The sequence below is a fragment of the Pyrus communis genome, chromosome 8, assembly GCF_963583255.1.
Source record: "Pyrus communis chromosome 8, drPyrComm1.1, whole genome shotgun sequence".
Classification (NCBI taxonomy): Eukaryota; Viridiplantae; Streptophyta; class Magnoliopsida; order Rosales; family Rosaceae; genus Pyrus; species Pyrus communis.
Genome location: NC_084810.1, coordinates 17982372 through 18006089, shown reverse-complemented (window position 1 = coordinate 18006089; position 23718 = coordinate 17982372). Strand labels below are relative to the sequence as shown.

The 23718-nt window shown below is 37.4% G+C and overlaps 1 protein-coding gene across 1 annotated transcript; it reads right to left on the bottom strand.

Annotated features, from left to right (window-relative positions):
* Window positions 1–1222: 1222 nt before the first annotated feature.
* On the bottom strand, window positions 1223–23080 carry LOC137741860 (helicase protein MOM1-like). Its single transcript, XM_068481568.1, has 20 exons — window positions 22910–23080; window positions 21137–21673; window positions 20411–21002; window positions 18262–18346; window positions 17162–17313; window positions 16246–16439; window positions 15970–16100; window positions 15381–15659; window positions 14655–14804; window positions 12358–12606; window positions 12143–12283; window positions 11702–12037; window positions 10785–10958; window positions 7974–8880; window positions 7619–7848; window positions 7372–7476; window positions 4189–6318; window positions 3367–3915; window positions 3059–3284; window positions 1223–2233 (listed from the first exon to the last, which is right to left on the bottom strand). Exons 2-20 carry the CDS (start codon window positions 21663–21665, stop codon window positions 1536–1538), a joined length of 7857 nt encoding a protein of 2618 aa, XP_068337669.1. The 5' UTR covers window positions 21666–21673; window positions 22910–23080; the 3' UTR covers window positions 1223–1535.
* Window positions 23081–23718: the final 638 nt, after the last annotated feature.

Sequence of the window (23718 nt, the reverse complement as noted above, 5' to 3'; positions counted from 1 at the left end):
TGATAATTTGACAGTTAGCAATGTGCTTTCACATCAATAACCGAGTACCCAAATTTGAATCCCTACTTCTCATACTTTAGATGAATTTAATGTAACAAAAATATCTTACACGAGATTTGTCTAAACTTCAAGTTATTCAAGGAGTAAGATTTAGTTTCCTATTTCTTTAATCTTTTGTTAATTCTACTTCTATTTTTTTGTCTCACTATCCGCAAACTGTTTGGAAGTGTAGTCTACAAACAGTTTACGGATCATTTGACGCATAAACAGAAGGGACATATTGCTCTTTTGTCACGGAAGCACAGCAACTGCATGAAACTCATCGCCTTCAAAAGCCAAAGCAAGATTGCTACCAGATTGAAGTTATTCGACGGTCGACCAAATACATCGAGCAAGGAACAAGGCCTTGCATGGTGGCAATTTCCACTCGTTTGCACAATTTCTGAGTTGGATAACAACTTCTACAACGGGTTGCCTTCGAATCTCTCCGGCGCTTGGACTAGGGGCTCAAGGACGTAGAGATGGCCATTGCGGCGTACTGCTCGGAACTTCAGTATCTTGCGAACCCGTGACCACGTACGTGCAAAGTACTGAACAACACAACCAGGATGTGAATCCGTAACGGAGAAATTTGAAAAAATACCAAAATCTAGACCTTGTATAGAATTATAACCACTATTTTAAGCTTATCATAATTATACCCAGACTTTGATATAAAGTACTAATATACTCTTAATTACTAAAATCCTTTACAAAACGAAAAGCATCATCTGTTTTTCTTTCGTGTTCTCGATCATCGCTGCTGACAGACCTCCCTTTCTCTCGAGTTCTCCCTTATGGAACTTGAAACCCTAAATTCCAATGCCAACTTAAGGTTGAATTGAATTGCATTGCAGATCAGAGTGACTGCCCAAATTCGAACAAATTAAACAGATCCCTAGAAAATCAAACCGAACCGCAAATTTGCCAACATCATCCAAACAATTTCTTTGATACAGAGACAGATACATTCAGGACATGGTTTTGGTTATTACACATTTGGGTTTAAGGTTTTGGTTATTTCTCCAAATTTCCCAATACTACATGCATAAATAAAGAGCTTTGCATAAATGACCTAAACCTTAAACCCAAATAGTAATGTTCATTGCAACAGATTAAGTCTTACGAAAAATGAAAGCAAGTAACAAAGGATTTAGGAAATAAGCATGCTAATCAACTAAGGTGAGATGTAAAAAAATGTGATACTTTTGTCGACAACGTTGTACAAACTCATTTGGCCCTTGACACCAATTTACGCTGCAGCGCGGAACAGAGTACGAACAAACTACATAGTTTGATTTACATTACCATCGTTAGAACACCAGGCATCTCAAGATGTACAGCTATGAACTCCTAGCAGCAAGGACAGCATTACGACACACCTGCCTCACCCTAGGGCATGTCAAAAGTCACAACCCCCGTGCATAACCCAGAGGAGAAAAGAGACATGGTAAAATGAGTTTCTAAAAATATAGGAACTGGTATCTTATAACTGGTTAGTCATCATCTGATAAACAAACTATGTCAGTGGGTCCACCTGTATTTACCGGGTTCACACGAGCACTTCCTGTAACGGGAGGATTAGAAAGGTTCAACGGGTCACGGTTTGGGACCAAATTTGGGAGTGAGGGCGAACTACCTGTTGGACTTGCACCAGACCGAGAGTTCATACTCATAAGCAACCCCACAGCAGATAAACTACGAAGAGCTGACAGATCCCCTGGACTTTTAGGCTGATGGGCCCTATTATGAGGAACAGATGGCTGTCCAGGGGCTGGAGAACGTGGAATATGAGGAAGTGAGGGAGATGTTGCGGGCGAGTGGCTATGTGACTGTTGATTAGACATGGACGTTGAAGGTCTAAATGGTTGGAGATGTGGAGCTGGGGCACGAATCGTACCTCCACCTTGGGAGTTTCCTGTGGAGGAAATGGAACTGATGTGCGGAAGTCTTGCTGGGATGCTTGGAATAGGAGAAGTTGAAAGAGGAACAGTCTGCTGAGGTGGAGCTATATAAAGTGGATTTGTCGCAGGTGCAGGTGGGTTGGGTAAGGGGGCAGTTGAAGTCTGCAGGTTAGCTGCCGGAGTGCTGGCCAAGGATGAACCACCAACTGGAGAATTTCTTTGTGTATCATGCATAGATAGCTGAACCAGCTGCTGAACGAAACTGGAATTCACAACACTGGAATTCCCATCTGCCAGATAAATAGGAATAAGGAGCGTAAGAGCAATGACAAAAAAGCACATAATCTGCAAGGATGGGGAAGTCAGAGCCCCTTCCACCAAAAAAATATAAACTTTATACATTTAGAACAAATAGGCAGATTCAGTTTGCCAGAGTAGGCATAGTTTATGCTAAAGGTGGTTTCGTAACCTATCATATTGAAACTATTTATACAGACAAGTTGAATTTTCCCCCTCGTCTCTCTCCCCACCCCAACCTTTCCTTTTCTCTCTATTCTCCCTTTTCTGAGAGTGGATCCTTTTTTATGAATCCTTTAACCTTACTCCTCACTGATTGTTCATTTAACATGCCATTTTTCTTCTTTTTGTACCTTCCCCTAGTTAAGTATTAATGACAGACCTAGCTTACGTTCAGAACCAAGCTATCCCTGATTCCAAAATCCTCATCTACTACGGCTTTGCACTCCCACCAAGCAACCCATGGAATCTGAAGCTTGAAGTTTAAAATCTAAAATTCTTACCATCCCTCCTTAATCTCGGAAGGTCCAAACCTTGAGGTTACTCTAGGAAGGTCCAAACCTTAAGGTTACTTCTCAAAGAATAAATTTCACAATCTTTGAAAGTCTAAAGGGGGTGGCTGACTTTTAATTAGGTTCACTTGTAGCCGTCGTGGTTAGATGAAACTGATATATTATGAAACTGAAAATTGAACGAAACAAAATCCAATGAAGATCCTTGATCTTCCACGGAAAATGAAAATACCATCCAAACTACATAATTGGTACATGAATGATAAAACAGATATCTCAAAAGTTGCAATTCAGAAGTTTTCCTACCTTGCTGCACTCCAGATGCACCTGATGCCCGAAGATCCATGCATTTAGACCGGAAAGCCTCAGCCAAAATCTTATTCATTAAAACTTTGTGGTGTATCGAATCCAATTCCTTCTTTTTAAGGAGAAATTCAGCCTCAACCTCCCGAGATCTAAGTTCATATTTTCGTTGAATTTCAGCAACAGCCTCCTCTATTTCCTTGTCGCAATCACCCTTCAGTCGTAGCTTCTGTTCAAGACAAAAATGACCTCAGCAGAAATTTTTGCTTTGAAGAATAGATAAACAACAATATATTAACTTCAAAACTGACCGCATCTTCATGAGACTTAAGCATATGATCTGTTTGTTTATTCAATCTTTCCAATTCATATTGAAGCGGGTCAGTGTATGAAGGCAGATGTGCTAGAGATCCCCCCTGGGGTGCAGCATTTACAGGAAGACTATTAAATGCAGAAGTAACAGGTGTAGCCCTTGTGTCTGAAAATGACAGTTCAAATTCACTCGTAGAGGATGTGACAGGCCGCAAAACAGTTTGATTTGAAAGATCAGAAATGTTCTCAACAAAATGCATTGAAGCATGAGAAATTTGGTTAGAGGTACGGTCTTCACTAGGTCGAATTTCGACTCCACCAGCTGAAGATAACTCAGGAGCGCTATTATCAGGTGTATTATAGGATGGCTGTTGCACTAGAGTCTCAATGTCTGGCAATTCACGATTAGACAAATTGGAAGCTACGGTCGGAGCAGATTTGGGTGCTGTATTTTCAACTTGTTGGCAAGTATTCTGCTGTTCACTGGCTTCTGCATCTTCTTGCTCTGCATCAGATGTTTCTATCAGAGTACCTTTGTCTTGGTATGCCTGGCCAGGTAAGCATTTGTCAGTATGTGAAGGCTAAATCACTCTCTCTCTGATTTTATTGGAGAACAAATTTATTATTGAACAATGAATATGATTACCTCCTCCTAACATGAAAAAACCAAGTCAAAACATAATCATACAATAGTGGATCATTTACATGATGTTGTAAATATAAAATTTTCATCGGAAAATTACAAATCTAAGCTTGTCATAATTCTCAAGATAAAACAAGGTGACTACCATATAGATTGACAAATTCCAACAAGCAAATACCTGATCTAGTGTCGCTGAACCACCAGGAACCAAGGCCACAGGATGCACTCCAGGTGAATTTACCAGAGGCATTTCCTGATCAGAGCTTCCATTGGTCACAGTATCAACTCCATTCTGCTGGTAAGCCCCTGGTACACTATCAGACGCTATAAGATCCACTTCACTGGTTTCTTTTTCAGTGGCTTTTTCACAGATTTGTTCATCAGATGAAGGTGGAACCAGAGAAGCAAGATTCCCTTGCCCATCATCTGAACTGACAGACTGCAGCACTGACAAATCAACCTCTTTATTTGGCATGTGTACTGTCACTTCATGGATTTGTTCTTCAAAGGTAGGTGACACAGGCAGAACATTGTGGAGACCATGACTTGAACTGACAGGCTCATATTCTGTTGATTTTTCAGGGATTTCTTCTTCAGACGAAGGTGGATTCACAGAGACATGATATTCCAGTCTATCACTGGAACTGCCAGTCTCAAGCACTCCTGAATCGACCTCTTTCTCTGGTATGGTTACCATCACTTTATGGCTTTGTCCTTCAGATGGAGGTGGCCTCACAGAAACGTCATGAAAATCATGACTGGAACTGACAGTCTCATGTTCTGTCACTTTTTCAAGCATCTGTCCTCCAGCCAGTAGATCCACACAGACAAGATTCCCTAGTGCCTCATTCGAACTGACAGTCTTAAACACTCCTGATTCAACCTCTTTATCTGGCATGGTTCGCTTCCCTACATGGTTTTCTTCCAGTGAAGGTTCCCTCACAGAAACGACGTTTTGCAAGCTATGACTTGAACAGGCAGTCTCCAGCAATCCCAATGGAGCCTCTTTGTCAGGCATGTTTAATGCAGCCCCATCAGAAGGCAGATTTGAGGGATGTGGTCGGCGTGGACTATCATTTGAACAGACTGCTCTGGCCACATCCAGTCTGACCTCCCCATGATATATGGGTGATGCGTCTGCACTGGGTATCCGTTCTTGAAATGGAAGACTGGAGGTGACAACTTTCTGAAAGCCATCAGTAGAACAGGCAACTTCTGGAACATCCAGCTCCCTATTACCTGCAGCACCTCCATCAGTAATTTGCGCTTTGGCACAAGGATTCACAGATACCACACTCTCTTGAACATCACTTGAACTTTCAGATTTGTTTTTAGTTTTACCCATGAAATCAGTACATGAAGCTGCCACAGAAGTCATATCTAACGCACCAAGTGGCCTAGCAGGGGTCTCCTCAGTTCTAATGGGAACAGTATGTGCTACAGCTTCAGCAGGAACACTTTGTGGAGTTTGAAATGGTGCTTTAATTCCTCCTGTCCCACTATGCAGAATACTGTCAAAGTCATGTACTCTAAAAGTGGCAAAATCTTCATGATCTTCACTACTTTGACATTCACTAGTTCTTGAGCATTCCAACCAAGGCTTAAGTGTATTTGAGGGTGATCTATCCAACAATTCAGCACGAGCCCAGGATTGTACTTCCTCTACCCATTGTTTCCCTATCTCCCTCAATTTAGTCCTTGCTTCCAACTGTGAGGCCTCAAGATGCTCAAGACGTAGGTCATGCTGGTTGTTATTTTCTTCTATATTCTTTTCCAACATCTTAAGCTTATCTGTCCTCATTGATGTACTATTCTGAAAACAAGATCGAACAACAATTGTCTCTGCTTTAAGCTCTCTTTCTAGACGCCCCTTTTCTTCCTCATAAGTTCTCAAAACTTCATTATTATCTTTGCTTTGCTTCTCTATAAGTTTTTTCATCTTCTTCTGGAGCGTTTTCTGAATTTCTTTAATACTTTTTGAGACATCTTCTAGTGCAAAATATTCTTGACTTGGTGGTAAGTCTTTAATGTCTGATTTGACATGCTGCAAGTTAGAAGTTATTGGCTGTGAAGCCTTTGCATCTGAATTCTTCAAAACATCTTTACTTGATAAATTAGAAAACTTTGGAGATTCCACAGCCTTAAAAGCCCCTATACTGTGTAAAAATGTTCTTTTCAGACACCGCAACATCGAATAAACATACTCTGCCTCCTCCTTTTTGCAATTGAAGTTAAGATGCTGCTTTGCAAGTGCAAGAGATTCTTTGTGGACAACTTTCTGCTTCAGAAATGAAGCTGCAAGCCAACACTGGAATATAGATATCAGAAAGTCAATTAAAAAATGTTAAAGTAACACCAAGGAACATGCACATGTAACCAAGCACTGATGCACACATAAAAGTAAGGATGTTCCCCAACCTGGCATCACACAGAAAAATAAGGAGAGGTAGTACTTAATATGTGGTCGAAGTTACAGTCATAGTTACAGCTACGGACATTGTGAAGGAAATGCTTGAGAATTGTGGAGTACTGAGTTTAATTGGAAAATCACAAGAAAATACCATGTCGATTTCAAGTTTAGTTGTATGTAACTAAGCTCAATACTTCACAATTCTCCAACACCCTCGTTCTCTTTTGATATTTCCAAACTTCCCCAAATTAACTTAAGAATTGTGGAGTATTAAGCTTAGTTGAAAAATAAAACAAGAATACCAGATATATGGCTTTTAAACACAATTATTTCTTTCAAAAATTAAGCTGTGAGTAACGATAGCATTTTTCTTGACTCAAGAAATTCTTAATATCACCTAATGGGACGAAAACATGAACCAGTTTTGACAATTTAGTGATATTCAAACTACATTGTCTTCATAGAAGTATATCCATCCTTAGTTTACTTTTTACAAGAAACTTAACCTTTCAACCCATAATAATAGTGACATTTCATGGTGGTAAGCAAATCAAGTGCACTGCAGAAGCATCACCATCACTCGAACATGTTTAGGGTAGAATTTGATAAGGTCAAGCTAGGCAGAGTGCAGCACCATCATACAATGCATAATTTATTTGTAAAACTGAACCGAGGATTTATAAAAGTTACCTTATGTCTAGGCAAAGGAAAACAAAATTTATTCTTTCATCAATGAGTCACTATAACATATTCAGTGCCAGCATATGAACATTTCAGGGTAAAAGGAAAAGCATGAATACCAAGTCTATACTTAAAAAATCATTCACAACCAGTAAGATATATGATTATTGAAGGAAAGTAATATTAAAGAACTTTGCAATTCAACATGCCAACAACAAATAAGAGAAGGTTAGGCTATATAAGTGCATGAAAGAGCAAGGCAATTCTAACCAGAGATATCTGAAATGCCTGCAATATTGTCGCTGGTTCTCTATTAACACGGTGATTACTCATTACATATTCCAGAAACAGTTTGGCCATAACCCTGACAGCATCCTGCAGTGAGTAACCAAGATATCATTAAACAAGATTACCATATTTTCCTGGGGTGTATTAATGGAAATACCAGTTAATAACAGCAGCACATATGAACAAAAACATGAAAGCAAAAGGTTGTAGACAAAAATCAAATCCATACTGAGACTTGTAAGATTCCACATAGTCTTAATATATCTGGCTTCAGAAGTTCATGGAGACTTTTCTGGGCATCACACAATTTTCTTCTCTCCTCAGACTCGAGCGTGTTATGTTCCGGATTATTCACATTATCTGAAGTGGAATCATGAATTTCATCAGTTACTTTATTTGCACAGGCAGTTGACCGGTGAAAAGAATGAAGCAAATTATCTGCTGCAGCCCCAGAAATTCCTGCAAAAGATGTTTTAAGAAACTAGAAATGGGATCCAACAATTCTACAGAACCATGACATTGCATCATAATTCTTGGAGAAATGCCATGACAAAATGAAACAATTCACAATATCAGTCATTTACCTTCCTTGCATCCAGGAACTGATTTCACCTCTGATCCAGGCTTCGGATAGGGTGCATCATCATTACCAATTACCACCTTCCCGCGTTTTTTTACAATTTCTGGTTTCTTCAGTAACTCATCAAAAGGTTGTACTCGTTTCCGATTCCTTTGAGACAAACCAGAACAATATTTCCACTGAGGATGCTTTCCTTCCAACAGTTTTGTCCAAAAACTAAGAGGCTGTCCTTCGCCAGTATATTCATTTTTCATCTCACTAAGCAACGGAACCTCTGAACTGTATGCTCCTCCAGTTTGTTGAACTCTTAAAATCTTAGAGTAATTACATGAGCCACTGTTCTCGCCATCCTGAGGAAGTATGGAGAAGAGCTCCTGGACGACATCTTTCAGAAGTGATTCTTCAGACAAGATATTTCTAGTAGGCGCTGGGGTGTTGCAGCCATGGAACTCGCCTAGTTTATCAAGTTGATAAGGTGCCCCCCATAGAAGCATACTACTGCTCACATTCTGTATGTCACTATCAAGAATCTTCCCTTGTTTTGCACAAACCAGAACTTTCTCCTCCACTGTACAAGTTGAATATAAGCGAAATACTTTTATACGTTCAAACTGGGAATCAAGCGATATCTTTTGCAGGGCTTTTATATCATTATGTGGAATCCAGTCACTACCAAATATGATGACAGTATCAACTGATGACAGTTTGATGTTGGGGAGACAGGCACGAGCCTCCAGTAAGAACACAAATCTACCAAACTCCTTATTGTTGAACATGTTCATAGCAGCATCTTTCTTAGAACGAAGGACACCACATTCGACGCGTTCATAGGAATTTTCACCATATCTTAGACGCAGGAAATCATCCAAAATATCTCCGAGAGAAAAAGCTTTTCCTGAACCACCAATTGACTGGTAAAAGAAGGGACAAAACCAAAAAGGAAGATGAGAAGAAAGAATAATAAACCAAAGAGAAGGATAAAACTAGATCCCTGTCTACAAATAAAACTCCTCAAGGAAAGAGAGACAAATTTATACAAACTTTATATGATTTAAAGTGTCCTCAAAATACATCAAGTATCTCAGAAATTTTTGCTGTGTTAGTATTTGCACACTAACGAGTCACAAGAGTTTAATGACAGCAGAACAAAGGATCTACTATAACACTCTTAACAAAAGAAAAAGAAAAAGATATCTTGTCCATATATCTGTTGTCTATCATTGATTTTTCTGGCCCTTGGATAAATTAAAGAAGCTCAGTAAATTCATACTTTATGGATTGCTTGATATTGCAGGGCTGGTCAGGTTCACATCCTCATTCATCTTTAATACTTTATTTGGAGAGAAAAAGTGCATCTAGAGGCACATGGCAGAGAGAACACATATAATCAAATCCAAATGCGGAAGCCGAAGCCAGTTGCGAGCTAGAGATCATCTACTTATTCTTGGATGGTGGCTTTGAGCTTGTCACTCAAGCTGTGTGAGGACGGAAATGTTGTTTGCTAGCTGATTTTTTGGGTGGTTTGTTAAGTGAAGTAAAAATAATTATTGAATACTACAGAAGTACAAATTGTTGCTAGCTGATTTTTTGGGTGGTTTCTTAAGCAAAGTAAAAATAATTATTGAACAATGTTCAGGATGTTTTGTTTTGGGCGATCTTTTCTGATTGAAGTGCTGCAGTGGTTTCAAGGGAATAAATATTGTTTATTATATATATATATATATATATATATATATATATATATATATATATCAATGTTTTAAAAGGTGAAGGCGAAGCCAAGGTGTTTCATGGATTGCCTCACCTAGGCGATAGCCTCGCGGTACCTAAAATTATTATAATACTCATATTATATATTATACTTTGTAAAACAATCAAGCAATCATGCCAAGCAATCAAATATTTGACTATTATTATTATTTCTCTAGTTCGCATTGCAAAGTCATAAGAAACTATTAGAAACTAAGTTCACCAAGGCTCCTGAGGCGTTTAGGCTAGTCTATAGCCCACTCCCGCCGGGCAGAGGCGTTTTCTTTATAGCCCCGCCCCAAAAACAGCCTAGGCGAGTCTTAACAACTAGTTTTTAAAACACAGATAAATATATATATACATACATATATATATATATATATTTATATAATTTAGTGTGTGCGTCTGTTTATATATATCATGTGATTTTTCTATAAGAAGCAAACTTTATTTAAGCTAAAAACAAAACAAAATGAGTGACCAAGTAGTCTGCTTCTGAGAAAAAACATAAATCACAGTTCTCTTCTTTTTCTTTTTTTAAGAAAGCATAAAACACAATTACAAAGCACAGGCTTTCGAATTTGACCAAAGAACAGAAAAAGAGATCTCTATAAATTCCAAATCTACAGATGCCCACAAAGAATCCCAAAAGCGCACCTTTCCCATAAGAATACCACCTCCACACCCACAACATTCTCAAAAATCTTCTTATTCTTTGCCACCTACAAACTTGTTGCTTTTCAGATAATAACGCATTACAAGACATCGAAATGGACAACATAAACGTGCTTCCTCAATTAACCGAGCCAACAAAGAAAAATCCGCTGGAAAGTGCAACAACAAATGATCCAAACAAAATGCATCATATGCTCAAAAACTCAAAAATAAGAAGCTAATCCTCAATCAACAAATTATCTTATTCCACATGTTTAAAGGATGGGAACAACCTCCCAAAGAAGTCAAGACCAAAACTACCACATTCAATATATATATATATATAACAAATAATACTAAGATTCTAAGAACAGCAGTTCTAATAAGGATTATACTACCACAAATCGCGTACCTGGAATAGGATAAGGACTCTTAAATTTTGATTCTTTATCTCCTTAAGCATCATGTCAAGAAGCTGAAGCTTGCCACTTGCTTTGATCCCTACATCCAAATACTCAACTGCTTGAAGGTCTTTAGTAAGCAAGGCTTGTAAGGGTGGGTGCACAATGTAGGGATGATCACAGCACTGTCAACAAATGCCATACAAGCGACTTAATTAGAAACTAGTAGGGTGGTGGAGGATGGAGAAGAAAATATGCAAACCATAGGAAAGTCACTTGCTTTGAATACCCATTGCACAAAGCACAAGGAACTTCAAACAAATGCAAATAATATCTTCCTTTGTTTTAAGTTATCAAGCACAAATTAAAAATAAAAAACAACAATAATTATAAGAAAACAAAATCCAACGAACTTAATAGAAAAGAAAGTTGAAACTAACAAATGAAAACATGTTATTACAGATCTTTTCTAATTCCAATATGTGTATTATGTAATATGTATACGATATTCAAACAACTTGAATTATAAATCACTAAATTAAATGAAACTAAAATTACTAAATTTCCATAAGATAACTATATTATTAGTGTTAACTTTTTAAAGGTGCAAAAACCACATCTTTTATATTACCCAAACAGAATCAACATAATGAAGGGATAACTCAATAATATAATATAATAAATATATATATGTATGTATGTATGTATGTATGTATGTATGTATGTATGTACAACAAGGACCATATCTACGCCAACATAGTAAAGATAGAAACATCAAAATGAGATGATGGGATGGTGTTATCAAACCAAATAAAAAGTGTGACAATCTATGACAACATGGAATTCAAAAGTTACAGTAGATGATGAAAAGACACAGAAGTCATGCAATGATTAACCATCATACTAGAGAAAAATGCAACCAGCCAACCTTCCGAGCAGCTAGAGTTGCATCATAGAGTGCTTTTTTTGATAAAGTTATATCTGCTCCAACACGATCGTTCTTTGCCAATGAGAGAACTAATGTGGTGTTTGACAGTAAATTTTCACAGTACTGCTCTAGCTGGACAGTTGATATCTGTACAGGAACCCAATACTCCCTAAACCTGGGAGAGTCAGGTTCGCATCCATGAGAAATATACCTTGAAAGCCTGTCCTTTAATTTAACAATAATATCACTGCAACTGCTAAGGAAGTGATCACCAGTTTGTGAATTGCTTTCAGAATCAAGGAGACACAACAAACAGAGGTACTCAGCACTGCTCTCCTGCAATATTTAGCCTTGCATAAGCCAGCCAGTAGAAAGCAATCTCCACCACCACCCAAAAAATAAAAAGAAAAAAACTAACATAGAGCACAATAAAATACAAACCTTAAGTACTCCACTGACCAGGAGAAGCCACTTACGGGTACGTAGCATCTTCATCTGCACCAACTGTGTAGAGATTGTAGGGTGGTGGCACGCATCAATTATGATAGTTTCCCATCGTATGTGTTCGAATACATTTTTATCCTGCAGAATAAAAAGACAGTTTAACAACTAAGTCACTATTGTCTAAGGGATCCTACAATCAGCGAAAAAGATACCTCAATAATAGCCTCTGGTGAGGTAACAAGTACTTGAAAAATGCCACCAGCCTCATCAAACTCTATTGACCTAATACTTCTCCGTAAATCTTTATTTCCACTGTAAACCACAACATTCATAGATGGTGCCAAACGGGAGAACTCATTCTCCCAATAACAAAGTGTAGAAGGAGTTGAGATGATCAGAAAAGGCCGATAGGCATCAGACTGCAAAGATTGAATAAATGCAATCACCTTCGCAATTCGTTCCTGCAAAAATACAATTTTTAATAAGAAGTTCACAACTTCATAAAACATTACCAGGTCTAGGATTTAGTCTAAAAACTAGATGTTTTCTCTTTAGTTCCCATTAAGCACCAGCTTGCTGCTAATATACGAGCGTAAAGAAGATAGTAAATCATTCTAAAGTCCCTAATCAAACCCTTTTCAGTTAAAAGAACAATAACATATTTCAGAGTAGGAAAATTAAAATGTAAACCTGTTTACCGTAATCATATGTCAGAAAATTATGTGAAAATCCTTATCTTTCTATACCCAACCCTTTCCTATAATTTGGAAGGTTTAGAGTACCTCTTAATGTAAAAATACTTTAACAGTTGTTCACGGTAGCTGATACAAGGGACTTGATTCAGAGGAGAACTGAAGTGTCTTCTTCTCCCATGGTGTAATGGAGGGAGTGAATGTGCTGATCATCTATTCCTCCAATGACCAATTGCATAGTTCTTGTTGGTGAGAAAGACAAGGCTTTTGGTGGGGGGAAGAAGGCAAAAGCTTTAGGAATTTGAAGTGTGCTAACAGTGCCGTAGTGATTTGTATGGAAAGAAACAAAAATGAGTTTTGAAAACTATCATAGGGAGGTGGTTGAGATTTTATGTACCAGAGTGGTTTCACCTGACTTTTGGAATATCCCCTTATCCTTAATTTTAGCATATTGGAAAGCCGTTTTAATTATTTAGAGATGTAAAATACGCCGTGCTAGCACAAGCATGACACCAACCCAACACAAATAAAACAGGCTCGACACAATTGTTAAAGAGTCTTAGAGAGTTATTAAGAGTAGTGCTATTCATACCATGTTTTTGTACCACATTTCTATACCACCTTAGGTGGCATCTGATGTGGACAGCCACATCATTTGAAAAATTTGCAAAACCCAAGGAAAGGAAGGAGAAAGACTCCTCATATATCACAATCATCATTTAATTAATTAGTTTTTCTTAATTATTAGTTTATTAAATAATGAAGTAAATTTAAAAATCTAATTAATTCAAATGATGTGGCTGTCCGCATCAAATGCCACCTAAGGTGGTATGAAAATGTGGTACAAAAATATGGTATGAATAGCATTACTCAGTTATTAAACACATTTTTCTCTTTGATCAATAATATTGTTCTATTTTCATTTATGATTTGATGAAGTGGACATCTTTCTGTTGTACTTTTAAACGCAAGAGGAAGCAAATTGTAACAAAAGTACCAAATATCAACGTCATAGGTGAAAACGAGAAGTAAACAATCTCAAAATAAGAACACAAGCGATTAATGTGGTTCAGTGTACAGCCTACATCCACGGCAAAGCACGGCGAGGAATTTCACTAAACAATCAGAGATTACAAAAGAGTTTAAACTCTCACAACCTAAATCCCACAAATTATAAACCCTAAACCAAACGAGTAGAGAACCCAAAACAAAAGGAGGGGATTCTCCCAAATTGTTCTCTAACTCTTAAACTCACAAATTGACTCCCACCAAATTGCAAAACAAATAAGCCTTGAATTTGCCACTCATGACTCCAAACAGTGACCTCCACCAAAAACCCAATGAGAGAAAACTCTCCAAGCTAATGTTGAGGCACACCAAATAAACTAACTCTAAGGTCCCGACTCCCATTTATAGTGCATAGGACTTGGGTTACAATGAGAATCCTAATCCTAATTGGAAGTAAATCCAAATCCTAATCAAATAGGTAATTAACAAAATCTCTCCACCAAACAAGTAAGCCAACCAAGAGGTCAAATCCAAACCCAAATACGCCACCAAAACGAAATAGGTAACGCAAGCCTAATTTCTGCATCATCCTAATTTTGAGACGTAAATCACAACACTTTCCACCACTGTGGTCCTCTATTTTGCTTAACAGTAAAATTTGTTTCTCAAGAAAGCAAACAAGTAGAACAGATCAACTGTATGTGAATATAAATATATATGAACATCGAATCATAAACCCCACATCAAGATAATGTTAATGGTGAACCAAAATGTTATCTAAACAGCTGTCTAAAGTAAACCAAGCTTACCTTATCATCAACAACAACAGCATTCTCACCCTTGTGCCACAGCTCACGTAGCTTGTTAATGTTCTCTAGACATGAATTATCAAATCTGGATGAATCTCCAGCTAGCAGTTCTGATAAATTCACTGTTAAACACTTTTTGCTTTCAAGTATCTGCAGATAATGCTAGCATTAGCAACAGAAGAATCGTATAGTCATAAGCATACTCATATGAACAAAATGCAGACTCAAAAAGTTCCCTTCAAGGATAATCAATTTTATAAAAGACAAAAGTACTCTATATACTCAAAATCTTAAATGACAGTGAACAAGCAGAAAACACATGAAATCAGGACAGCCCACCCTTGGAACTTTGAAAACACATAGCATCCTTTAAAGCGCACACAGAGAGGACAGATCGTTATCCATTATGATCAATCACAGAGAAGCCTTTTGTACTCGAAGAAAAATGATAAAGAAGCCCTCCACCAATCAAAGAAGGAAACGAAATATCTTACACTTCAAATTTGGGAGATTCCATTATCGGTTTCAACCATGCTTAAGACTAGACAACCAGTAAGTTCCTTCTCACTTCCCAATTACAAATTAATTCAAAACAAATAAGATAGATTTAGAGCTCATTGGTAAACAAGTAAAACGTGGAGGAAACTGACACCTTCAACATACTAATCCAAACAGAAATGCATTTAAATCTAGAACCAGGTTTCATATAATTCATGCCTTTGGCACCTTATCCGTTTCAGAGGACTTCTTCACCCTCTGCCGGCACCTTTCATAATCTCTTATAAGGCCCTGACCCTCAGGTGAATCAAAGGATGCAGCATTCTCTAACTCCCAAGTAGCATCATCATAACCAAGACCGTGCCATTTCACAAGCCATTCATACTGACAAAATAAGTTATCACCAATATGTTCCCCAAGATAGTTTTCACGCTGCTTAGGAGACATTAATGATCTCCTTTGTAGCAGCTGATGTGGAACTGTCCACTCTTTCCTCCACCTTGTGACCTGAAGAACATTAATTAACAAAAAGAAACTGCTTAATATAAGAAGAATTATTTATCTTAGAACTCCCCAACAGCAGCTGGTGTGCAATGGTCGCTTTTGACTTAAGGTTAAGGGTAAAGAAAAATCATCTAACAAAGCTATAGAGTATGATCTAAATTCTGAAGAAAAAGAAATTTAATCCATGCAAAGGCATCTCAATCCCATGAATAAATGTCAGATTCCCTTTTTTGGGGTTTTTCACATTTTCCATTGATAGACATAACAAGTATAACAGAACATGTCCACCAAAACAGAAGTTGAAAAAACGGACCTGGTTATTTCGGTTGAACATTGCCACAAGGGTAGGAGCTTCAAGAAGAACTCTACTTCTTGGTACCCATTGGTTGTGAATATGGGCAAGACCCTTGTATTTAACAAAGAACTCCTCCCTCTTTTGCAATCCTACAGGTCAACCAGGAAAAACAAAGGACCAGATATTTGTTATTAAGAATAGTCATCATACATATAACGATCACAACACAAAATAAAAACTTAAGAAAATAATCCAAAACACAGATGAAGCTTAAGTCTCATAATTTCTGCATACCATCAACATCAGATACCTCTACTTCTCTAGCATCCCAGATTGACTCTATTCCCTCTGACAGCGAATATATACCAGATTCTAACTTTTTTCTAACACACATGGGACAGTACCAAAGTCCAAGAGGAACATCATCCATAGGAGGATCTAGACAAGAAAGATGGTAGCTTGTCCTGCATCCTCTTCCATTACAGCACCTGAAATTGAATACAAATTCTAAGAACAAAAAACACATTATAGAAGCAAATGCCAATGAAGCTTAAAGAAAAAAAGTTCCATATTGTCGTGTTCATTTATGTGCAAGTACAACCACATACAGAGTACAACCATTACATATGCCTCATTCTAAAAAGTGCAGTGTCAGCAAACGTGAAGGACTTTAGGCCAGCTAGTCTGGTGTCCAGCAAACATAAAGGACTTTAGGCTGGTTAGTCGGGTGTCCAGCTTTACAAAAAATTATTGTAAAAATGTTGGCCTCATGATTAGGAAAAGTGCTGAGCGATACAATCTCGTGCGCTTAAGGTGGGCTTCAGTGAAAGAGGCAGATTTTGGATGCTGTACGAGTGAAGAGGTTGAAGAAGTGGAAAAAACAAAAGTAGGCTGCGTCGAAAAGCTCCATCAGAAAGGCCTTCCGCTGCATGTTATAGAGTCATGGACCAATTGATGCAGTAACTTTAGTGGGGTGATTGGTCTTACTAACTTCGATTCTGTGTATATTCTGTGGGTGCTGCCTTTTTGGCTCTATTTGTATCTGGATGAAGGTTGGTGCCTTCTCCCCAGATTCTTTGTACTTTGTAATCAGTTTTCAGATTTAATAATTATCGTTTCTCCTAAATGAAAGGAAAAAATAGATTTTCCATATCATTTAATACTAAAGACACTTGCAATAATGAAAATGTCACAAGAAAAGGTTACCCACAAGAGCTTCCCACCAAGAGAACAGATGAGGCATGTATTTTGGTCACCATTTGTTTGAAATTCTACAGAAAAGTCCTTTTGCTGCATGCCATTAAGCTTTTCAGGAACATATGTCGCACTATCAGCTATGAGTTCTCCTCTATACGGATGCACCTTTTGAGAGAAATGAAAAAGAAAAAAACCACTACAAGATCAACAGCTGATATAACAAACATAAAATGAAACTAAAACCATAAGGTTTTAAGCTAGGTAATGTGCGCTAACTAGAAATTTGACAAGCAAAAGTAATTTGGGGGATCAAAATCAAATAACCGACTAAAAGACACTATTATTCACATCCCCCAAACATTATTAATGATCCAAGCAAAATAACATAAACAGTAAAACAGCGAACAAAAATTTATAAGTACAATCTCCACAGCATAACAGACATGATCCTATAAAATGTTCCATTTCAACCATCTGAAGACAATATCCGTGGGAAAAATAAAAATAATGACATACAAACAAGTCATTAGGAACATAAGAAATTTTTTTTTTTTTTTTTTTATAACAAAATAAACTAGAAGTATTTCAGACTCAACTCCTCAAAATTTCCCCTTCAAATTTCTACAAGGTTACTACTGTCAAAACCGTCATTAACAATAACTAATTTCCTTAACACCAAAAAACGAATTCCAAGTCGGCTTCATAATTCATTGTCCTCTACTAACTTACAATGTTTGTATAACAGCAAAACTAATTGCTATATCCAATATAATGTTCCTTTTGACATCGTAGCCACATTTAATTAACTATTATAATCACATCAGCTCTGCATGCAGCAAGAGATAAGAGATCCTCTACAAACCATATCAAAAAAATGACACCAAACATGGAAACACCTCCCCACGAAATGAAACGAGACACATCACCAGAAAGAAGAGAGAGATTAAAGCGAACCACAGTACAACTACCATAATATAAGCACTGGAAACCAACAAAAAATGTGGCAGGCCATAAAGAGAAATATGTTCATTCTCTGAGAGAAACAAACTCAAATAAGATGGAACTCAACAATGGATTTTGAAAGCAGTAAAAGAGCAAGAAGGTTGCGCCAACCTCAGTTGCTGATGTACTATATAACTCCTGATTTAATTTTGTGCTGCAAGAGTAAATCTCCAGCTTCGTTGGATCATTTTCCACCCTGAAAATATCACATGAGATACAGTCACACTTTCAAAATCAGAATGTTATAAGAGTACCATGATTGCTCAACATTTACAAAATCTAAGACAATAGCTCAAGAGATACAGTCAAAACTTTCAAAATCAGAATGTTATAAGAGTACCATGATTGCTCAACATTTACAAAATCTAAGACAATAGCTAAGTATATATACTCATAAAAATATCACACACCACGTAAAAATGGTTCTGTGATCAGCCTGTGTTTAAAAGATGAGATTCCATTTCAGTAGACCCTTATAACCAGTAGCCAACAGCAATTCGTTGCAAAGTACCATCAAGTGGGGATTAAGGAAAATGAAGTTACATTTAGCAAAAAAGTATAACCTCGAAACTTCAATCAGCAGTAATGTAGGAGACAGCAATAAATCAAGGGACACAAGAAGCGATCTTGACAGATAAACCCAAACAAATTAAGACACCGCACTCATTCTCATGTCCAAACACCTCAGTTGCCCTTTCAGGCAGCCACAAAGAGGGGAGAAAAATAAGTGGAAAATTTTCTGTCTGCACAACTCCTGCCTATAGTGCAAGAATCACCTAGCCCACAATAAATGTATCCCCAGGTAAAAAATTTATAAAATATATAATATTCAAACGGAAGTCAGATTCAACTCAAGTTTAACCAATGGTTCAAAGACATTCTAAAAGGGGAATGTGATTCGCCACTCCTTGCATTAGCTTTATAGTTGATACGTACTCACGAGCCAATTCTTTACTGCAATTAATTTAGATAGAAAACTGAATTTGTTTGTGGTTGGTTTCCATCTGTAATTTGGCCAGTATAACATGATAGAACATTAGTTCCTCTACAGATTTCAGACAAGAGTGTACAAGCAACACTTATGCAGACAATGACATACACAACAGTGTCCAAAATACTCCAGATCTCTGCCTATATTATTGTCCTGAGTCTCCTGATTCTCACTGAGTCTCTTTCTTAGTACCTTTTTCCTTAGCTTTCTCGGAAGAGGATCAACTAATGCTTCAAACCCATTATTATCATCACAGCAGCTAAAAGTATTGCCACACTTGTGGGTTTACTCCTCTTTACCAATTATTTTTACCTAACTTGTCTTCCATCCAATTTTAGAAGTAAACAAACTATAGGAAGGAACCCAAAGAGATACAAACAATAGGAGGAGCTTGCTTTCCATGCTTTTACATTCTGAAAAGAGACTTTTTACAAAGAGGGGACAAGGAGTCTACTTCCATACCAAGTCAAAATAACACATTTTACATCATTTGTCAGAGCTTTTGGTCTCCTTTATCTTTTTTCTTTTCTTCCCAAACAAATTTTTTAAAGCAAACCCAGAAAGAAAGATGGCAAAAAGAAGACCCAATTCTCTGATCTTAGACCATGAACAGAACAACTTGAGAGGGATTCAAGATTACCCAAAATCTCGCAAAGGGAGGAAACAAACCATAAACTTTAACCAGTTTTGTAGCAAATACTGAAAGCAAAAAACAGTGTAGCAAGAGATATTCTCTCTATAAAATGTGTGCTATCTCTCTCTTAAATCTTTCTTAAGAATCTTATATTCCTGCAATATGTCTGGGAAATTAGGAATGCGAGGCCTTTGAAAGAGAGGAACGGTGAAGTCTGATGAGCTCAAGTGTTAATGAGCTCTTTTTGTCAAAATATTGAGAGTTTTACTCAAACTCCACTTTATTATGCAAGTTATAAATTCAACAGCAACCAAACAATATTTTAACACTGTTAGTTGTTGTAGTTGTTTCATGATTACACTTTACCTGTTAGTTGACTCCTTTCTAGAGGAGGATATGTGCAACCATATCTAAACTTGAAGTAGCTGGGTTGTAAATTCCAGAAATACAGATTCTAAAGTGGAAAGATGGTAAGCGTAATAAATGTGAAAGGGTGTTTTAATACTCTGGGCCTCCGAGTAAATCAGTGGACTAACACAGACTAAATTAATTCAATGGCCAGTAGATATAATTTCTTTTGGAAACCAGCACCAACAGATAAGAAGAAAATACGATTATTTTGTGCAAAGGTATACCTTTGTCGTTTCAAACATGCACCGCAAGTTCCAACAGAAGCGTCCGTTGTGGACCCAGATGGCAATGAGGAGACAGCATCAGCAATCAAGGTGCAGACATCTTTACTTCCATTAACTGCAGAAGAATCAGAACCCTCATCCTTCATGTTCCTTTTTCTCTTTGAGAGTGTAACACAACGACCCGTTTTCGAGCTCATGTGGAGATCATCTATACTTCCATTGACTGTAGGACCTATCAACTCTGGCATCTTCAATTGTTCCTCACCAGGGCAATACACACGTACCCTTGCAGGTGCATCACTGATCTCTTTCGTCATGGCATTATAGGACGATGCCAGTGGTTGTTGACCACAAATTTCTAAGCCATTGCCATTTCCAAACTCAGAAGCTTCCTCCATGCAGCTAGGCCTTGGGCTTGAGTGGGACAAGCCCCCTCCCTGATTATCTTCCACTGTTTCGTTTGAAAATTTATTTACGGTGGAATCAGATCCCACTGCTTCAATGCCTTTACCAAGCCCATCAACCGTGCCTCGACAATCATTGCCGCCTCCCTCAGAAACTTTATTCTGCCTGCTCCGCTCCTTGCTATGTCCTAATATTCAAGAAGAAAAGAATGAGCAATGTATTGAATAATCAATAATACCGTTTAAAACACAAACAACAACGAAAAAGAAAACATGAACAATAAATTAATCACTCTTGGGAGAAAAGCCAAAACTCAGTTACCTTGTGCTCTAAGCTTCTTTCTTTGTTTCATGAAAAATGCCTTATAAGCTTGAGCATTTCTTATTTTGTTCTTCACAGAGCCAGATCCTACACTTTTGCTAACTTCTCGAGTTGCCTCTGTCAATTCTTTTACATTCTTCTCTTTTTGTTCCCTTTTCCGCTTCATCAATGATGAACCTGAGCTTTTCTCTGATTTTTTAGACCCAGAAGAATTTGATGAGTGATTCTTGACTCTATCAGAAATCCTCGGTGGAGTTGGAGTCAACTTCTTCTCAAATCTCTCGGATTTCTTCTTGAATGGAGGAGTTTCAGAAATTTTTTTATTGAGTCTTTCAGACTTCCTAGTAATAGAAGGGCTCAAAGTTATGTTTTTCTTCAACGATGTTTCTCTAGCAGACCTCCTTAATCCAGATGTATCCGATGCTCCAGAACCTGAAGTACTTGATCCTTTACTACTGATTTGCCTCCCTTTTGACTTACTATCCTCTTCATCCTTCATTTTCCGACTAGATCGTGTATCATGTGCCATAATTATACCTGTATATCAATGGAAAAATGTCCAGATATTTTTGAGTGAGGACATCTGTAAAGCACAATAGTGTGACATCAAACAGGAATATCTAACATCTACACCATCAAACAGTATTTTAGGTTAGAGTATATTAATACTTACTGAACATATAAACACCACTAGAAGTTCCTCTTTATTGGTGAGAAACACAATTTAATAAAAAAAAGTGAGAGACTAATCGATGGATAGTAAACCAAAAGAAAACAATAGATACTTTGAACCTCATTGGATAACCTTAGACAACCTGAAAGGCCTACATTATCACAATTATAACTTAGAATTGACGCATGTCCTAACAAAGTATTTCTTGAACCCTGAATATTTGGAAAAGCACTACTTTAAATGTCGGAGACTTCTAAAATGCTGATAAAATATGTACCATAACTGCAAAAATGTGAGCACTTCATCTCTTCTTCCATCTCCTCTCATAAACCCTAAATGGCCTAACCAGTGATATCATCAAACCAGCCTCCCCACCAGTTTCTTTATCAACCACTCAGTGTACTATTGCAATTACCTAACAGGCAATGATGGTATTCTCTCTGCGGCAATGTCAATCAGTTCAGATTCCAGAGGAGAAGGTACAGCACTTTGCCATTCCCTTAAGCTAGGCAACACATAAAGCTATCAATGCGCCTTGACCCGAAATAGAAAGCACTCCAGAAAGGCTGATCACAGCTGCTAAAGCAAAAGCACGCACGCCACTATGCCAGTCCCTTAAGCTAGGCAATACATAAAGCTGACAATGCACCTTGAACCGAAATAAAAACACTTCAAAAAGGATGATCACAGCTACTTAAGCAAAAGCACGCATTTGCCTGACGTGTGACCGTATGTTCATACCCAAATCACACCAATCTCATGTGTGAACTAAGCACATTAATCCCCAACTCGCTCTAGCCTATCGCTGACCAAACAACAGCTAATATAAGAGGTCAAATTCAAAAGAAGCAGATTCAGATCCTAATAGTACAATGCCATAGCTCATGACCCTATAAACGCATATCTCCTGCCACAAACTACACCAACCCAGAAATTCCCCACCTTTAACACCTTGATTTTTCATATCAAACCATATAATCCAAACCAAAACCCCAAACCCTAACAAGAACAATTTCAGTTCCAATTTCAATCCAAAACTAGTACACAATTAAGCAAAATTTCCACAAAAATTAGAACAATATCGAGAGATTTTGACGGACCTGCATGAAAATCTTAGGCCATAAATTTTTTTGTCCTAGGATGATCAGAGAATGCTAGGGCTTTTACTTCAGTCCTCGCACGGAAATCATGGCCCGCGAGAAATTTTCGGAGGAAAATGAGGGACGCAAAGGGCAGGAGAAATGCTGAGGCGTGAAGCTTTTGAGATTCTATTGCTACAGCGTGATGTTGCGTGCTGCTGCATTGTGGGGGATGAAAACGTCATTTGAATTCTTTTCGTTTATGACCATTTTGCCCTTGAGAAGTAGATATGACATTCGTATCGTATTTTTTCGTATCATTTTCACAACATACCCGATACCTTAATAGGTTATGTCATGTAACACCCGTTAAAGTAAACAGGTAATATGATCAGATCCCAAATCGAACTGTTAATATTATCAGGTATTATAATCCAATCCGTTATCCGTTAAGGAAAATATATTTTAAATTAATAAACAATGAAAATGAACAACATAATTTCACCCAAAAAAATTTGAAAACATAATACTAAATTTGTATATGTATATCACATTGGCACATAAATATTACTTCAAAACATAAGAACAACATTTGTTTTTTAAGTATTACATGCCCTAAAATAAGAGTTTAATGAAAAAACATTAGTACATTGTTACAAAATACCAAATGTTCAAGAATGTGCAAAATGAAAGGAGTTGTGTTTCGAGGTTGAGAAAACCTTGCATGTTTTTTACAGTAAAACCATTCAATTTTCATAGAGAACTGATATTTGTTTATTTGAACTCCCTTAAAAATACTATTCATGAGGGTTTGTATAGTTTTAAAATTT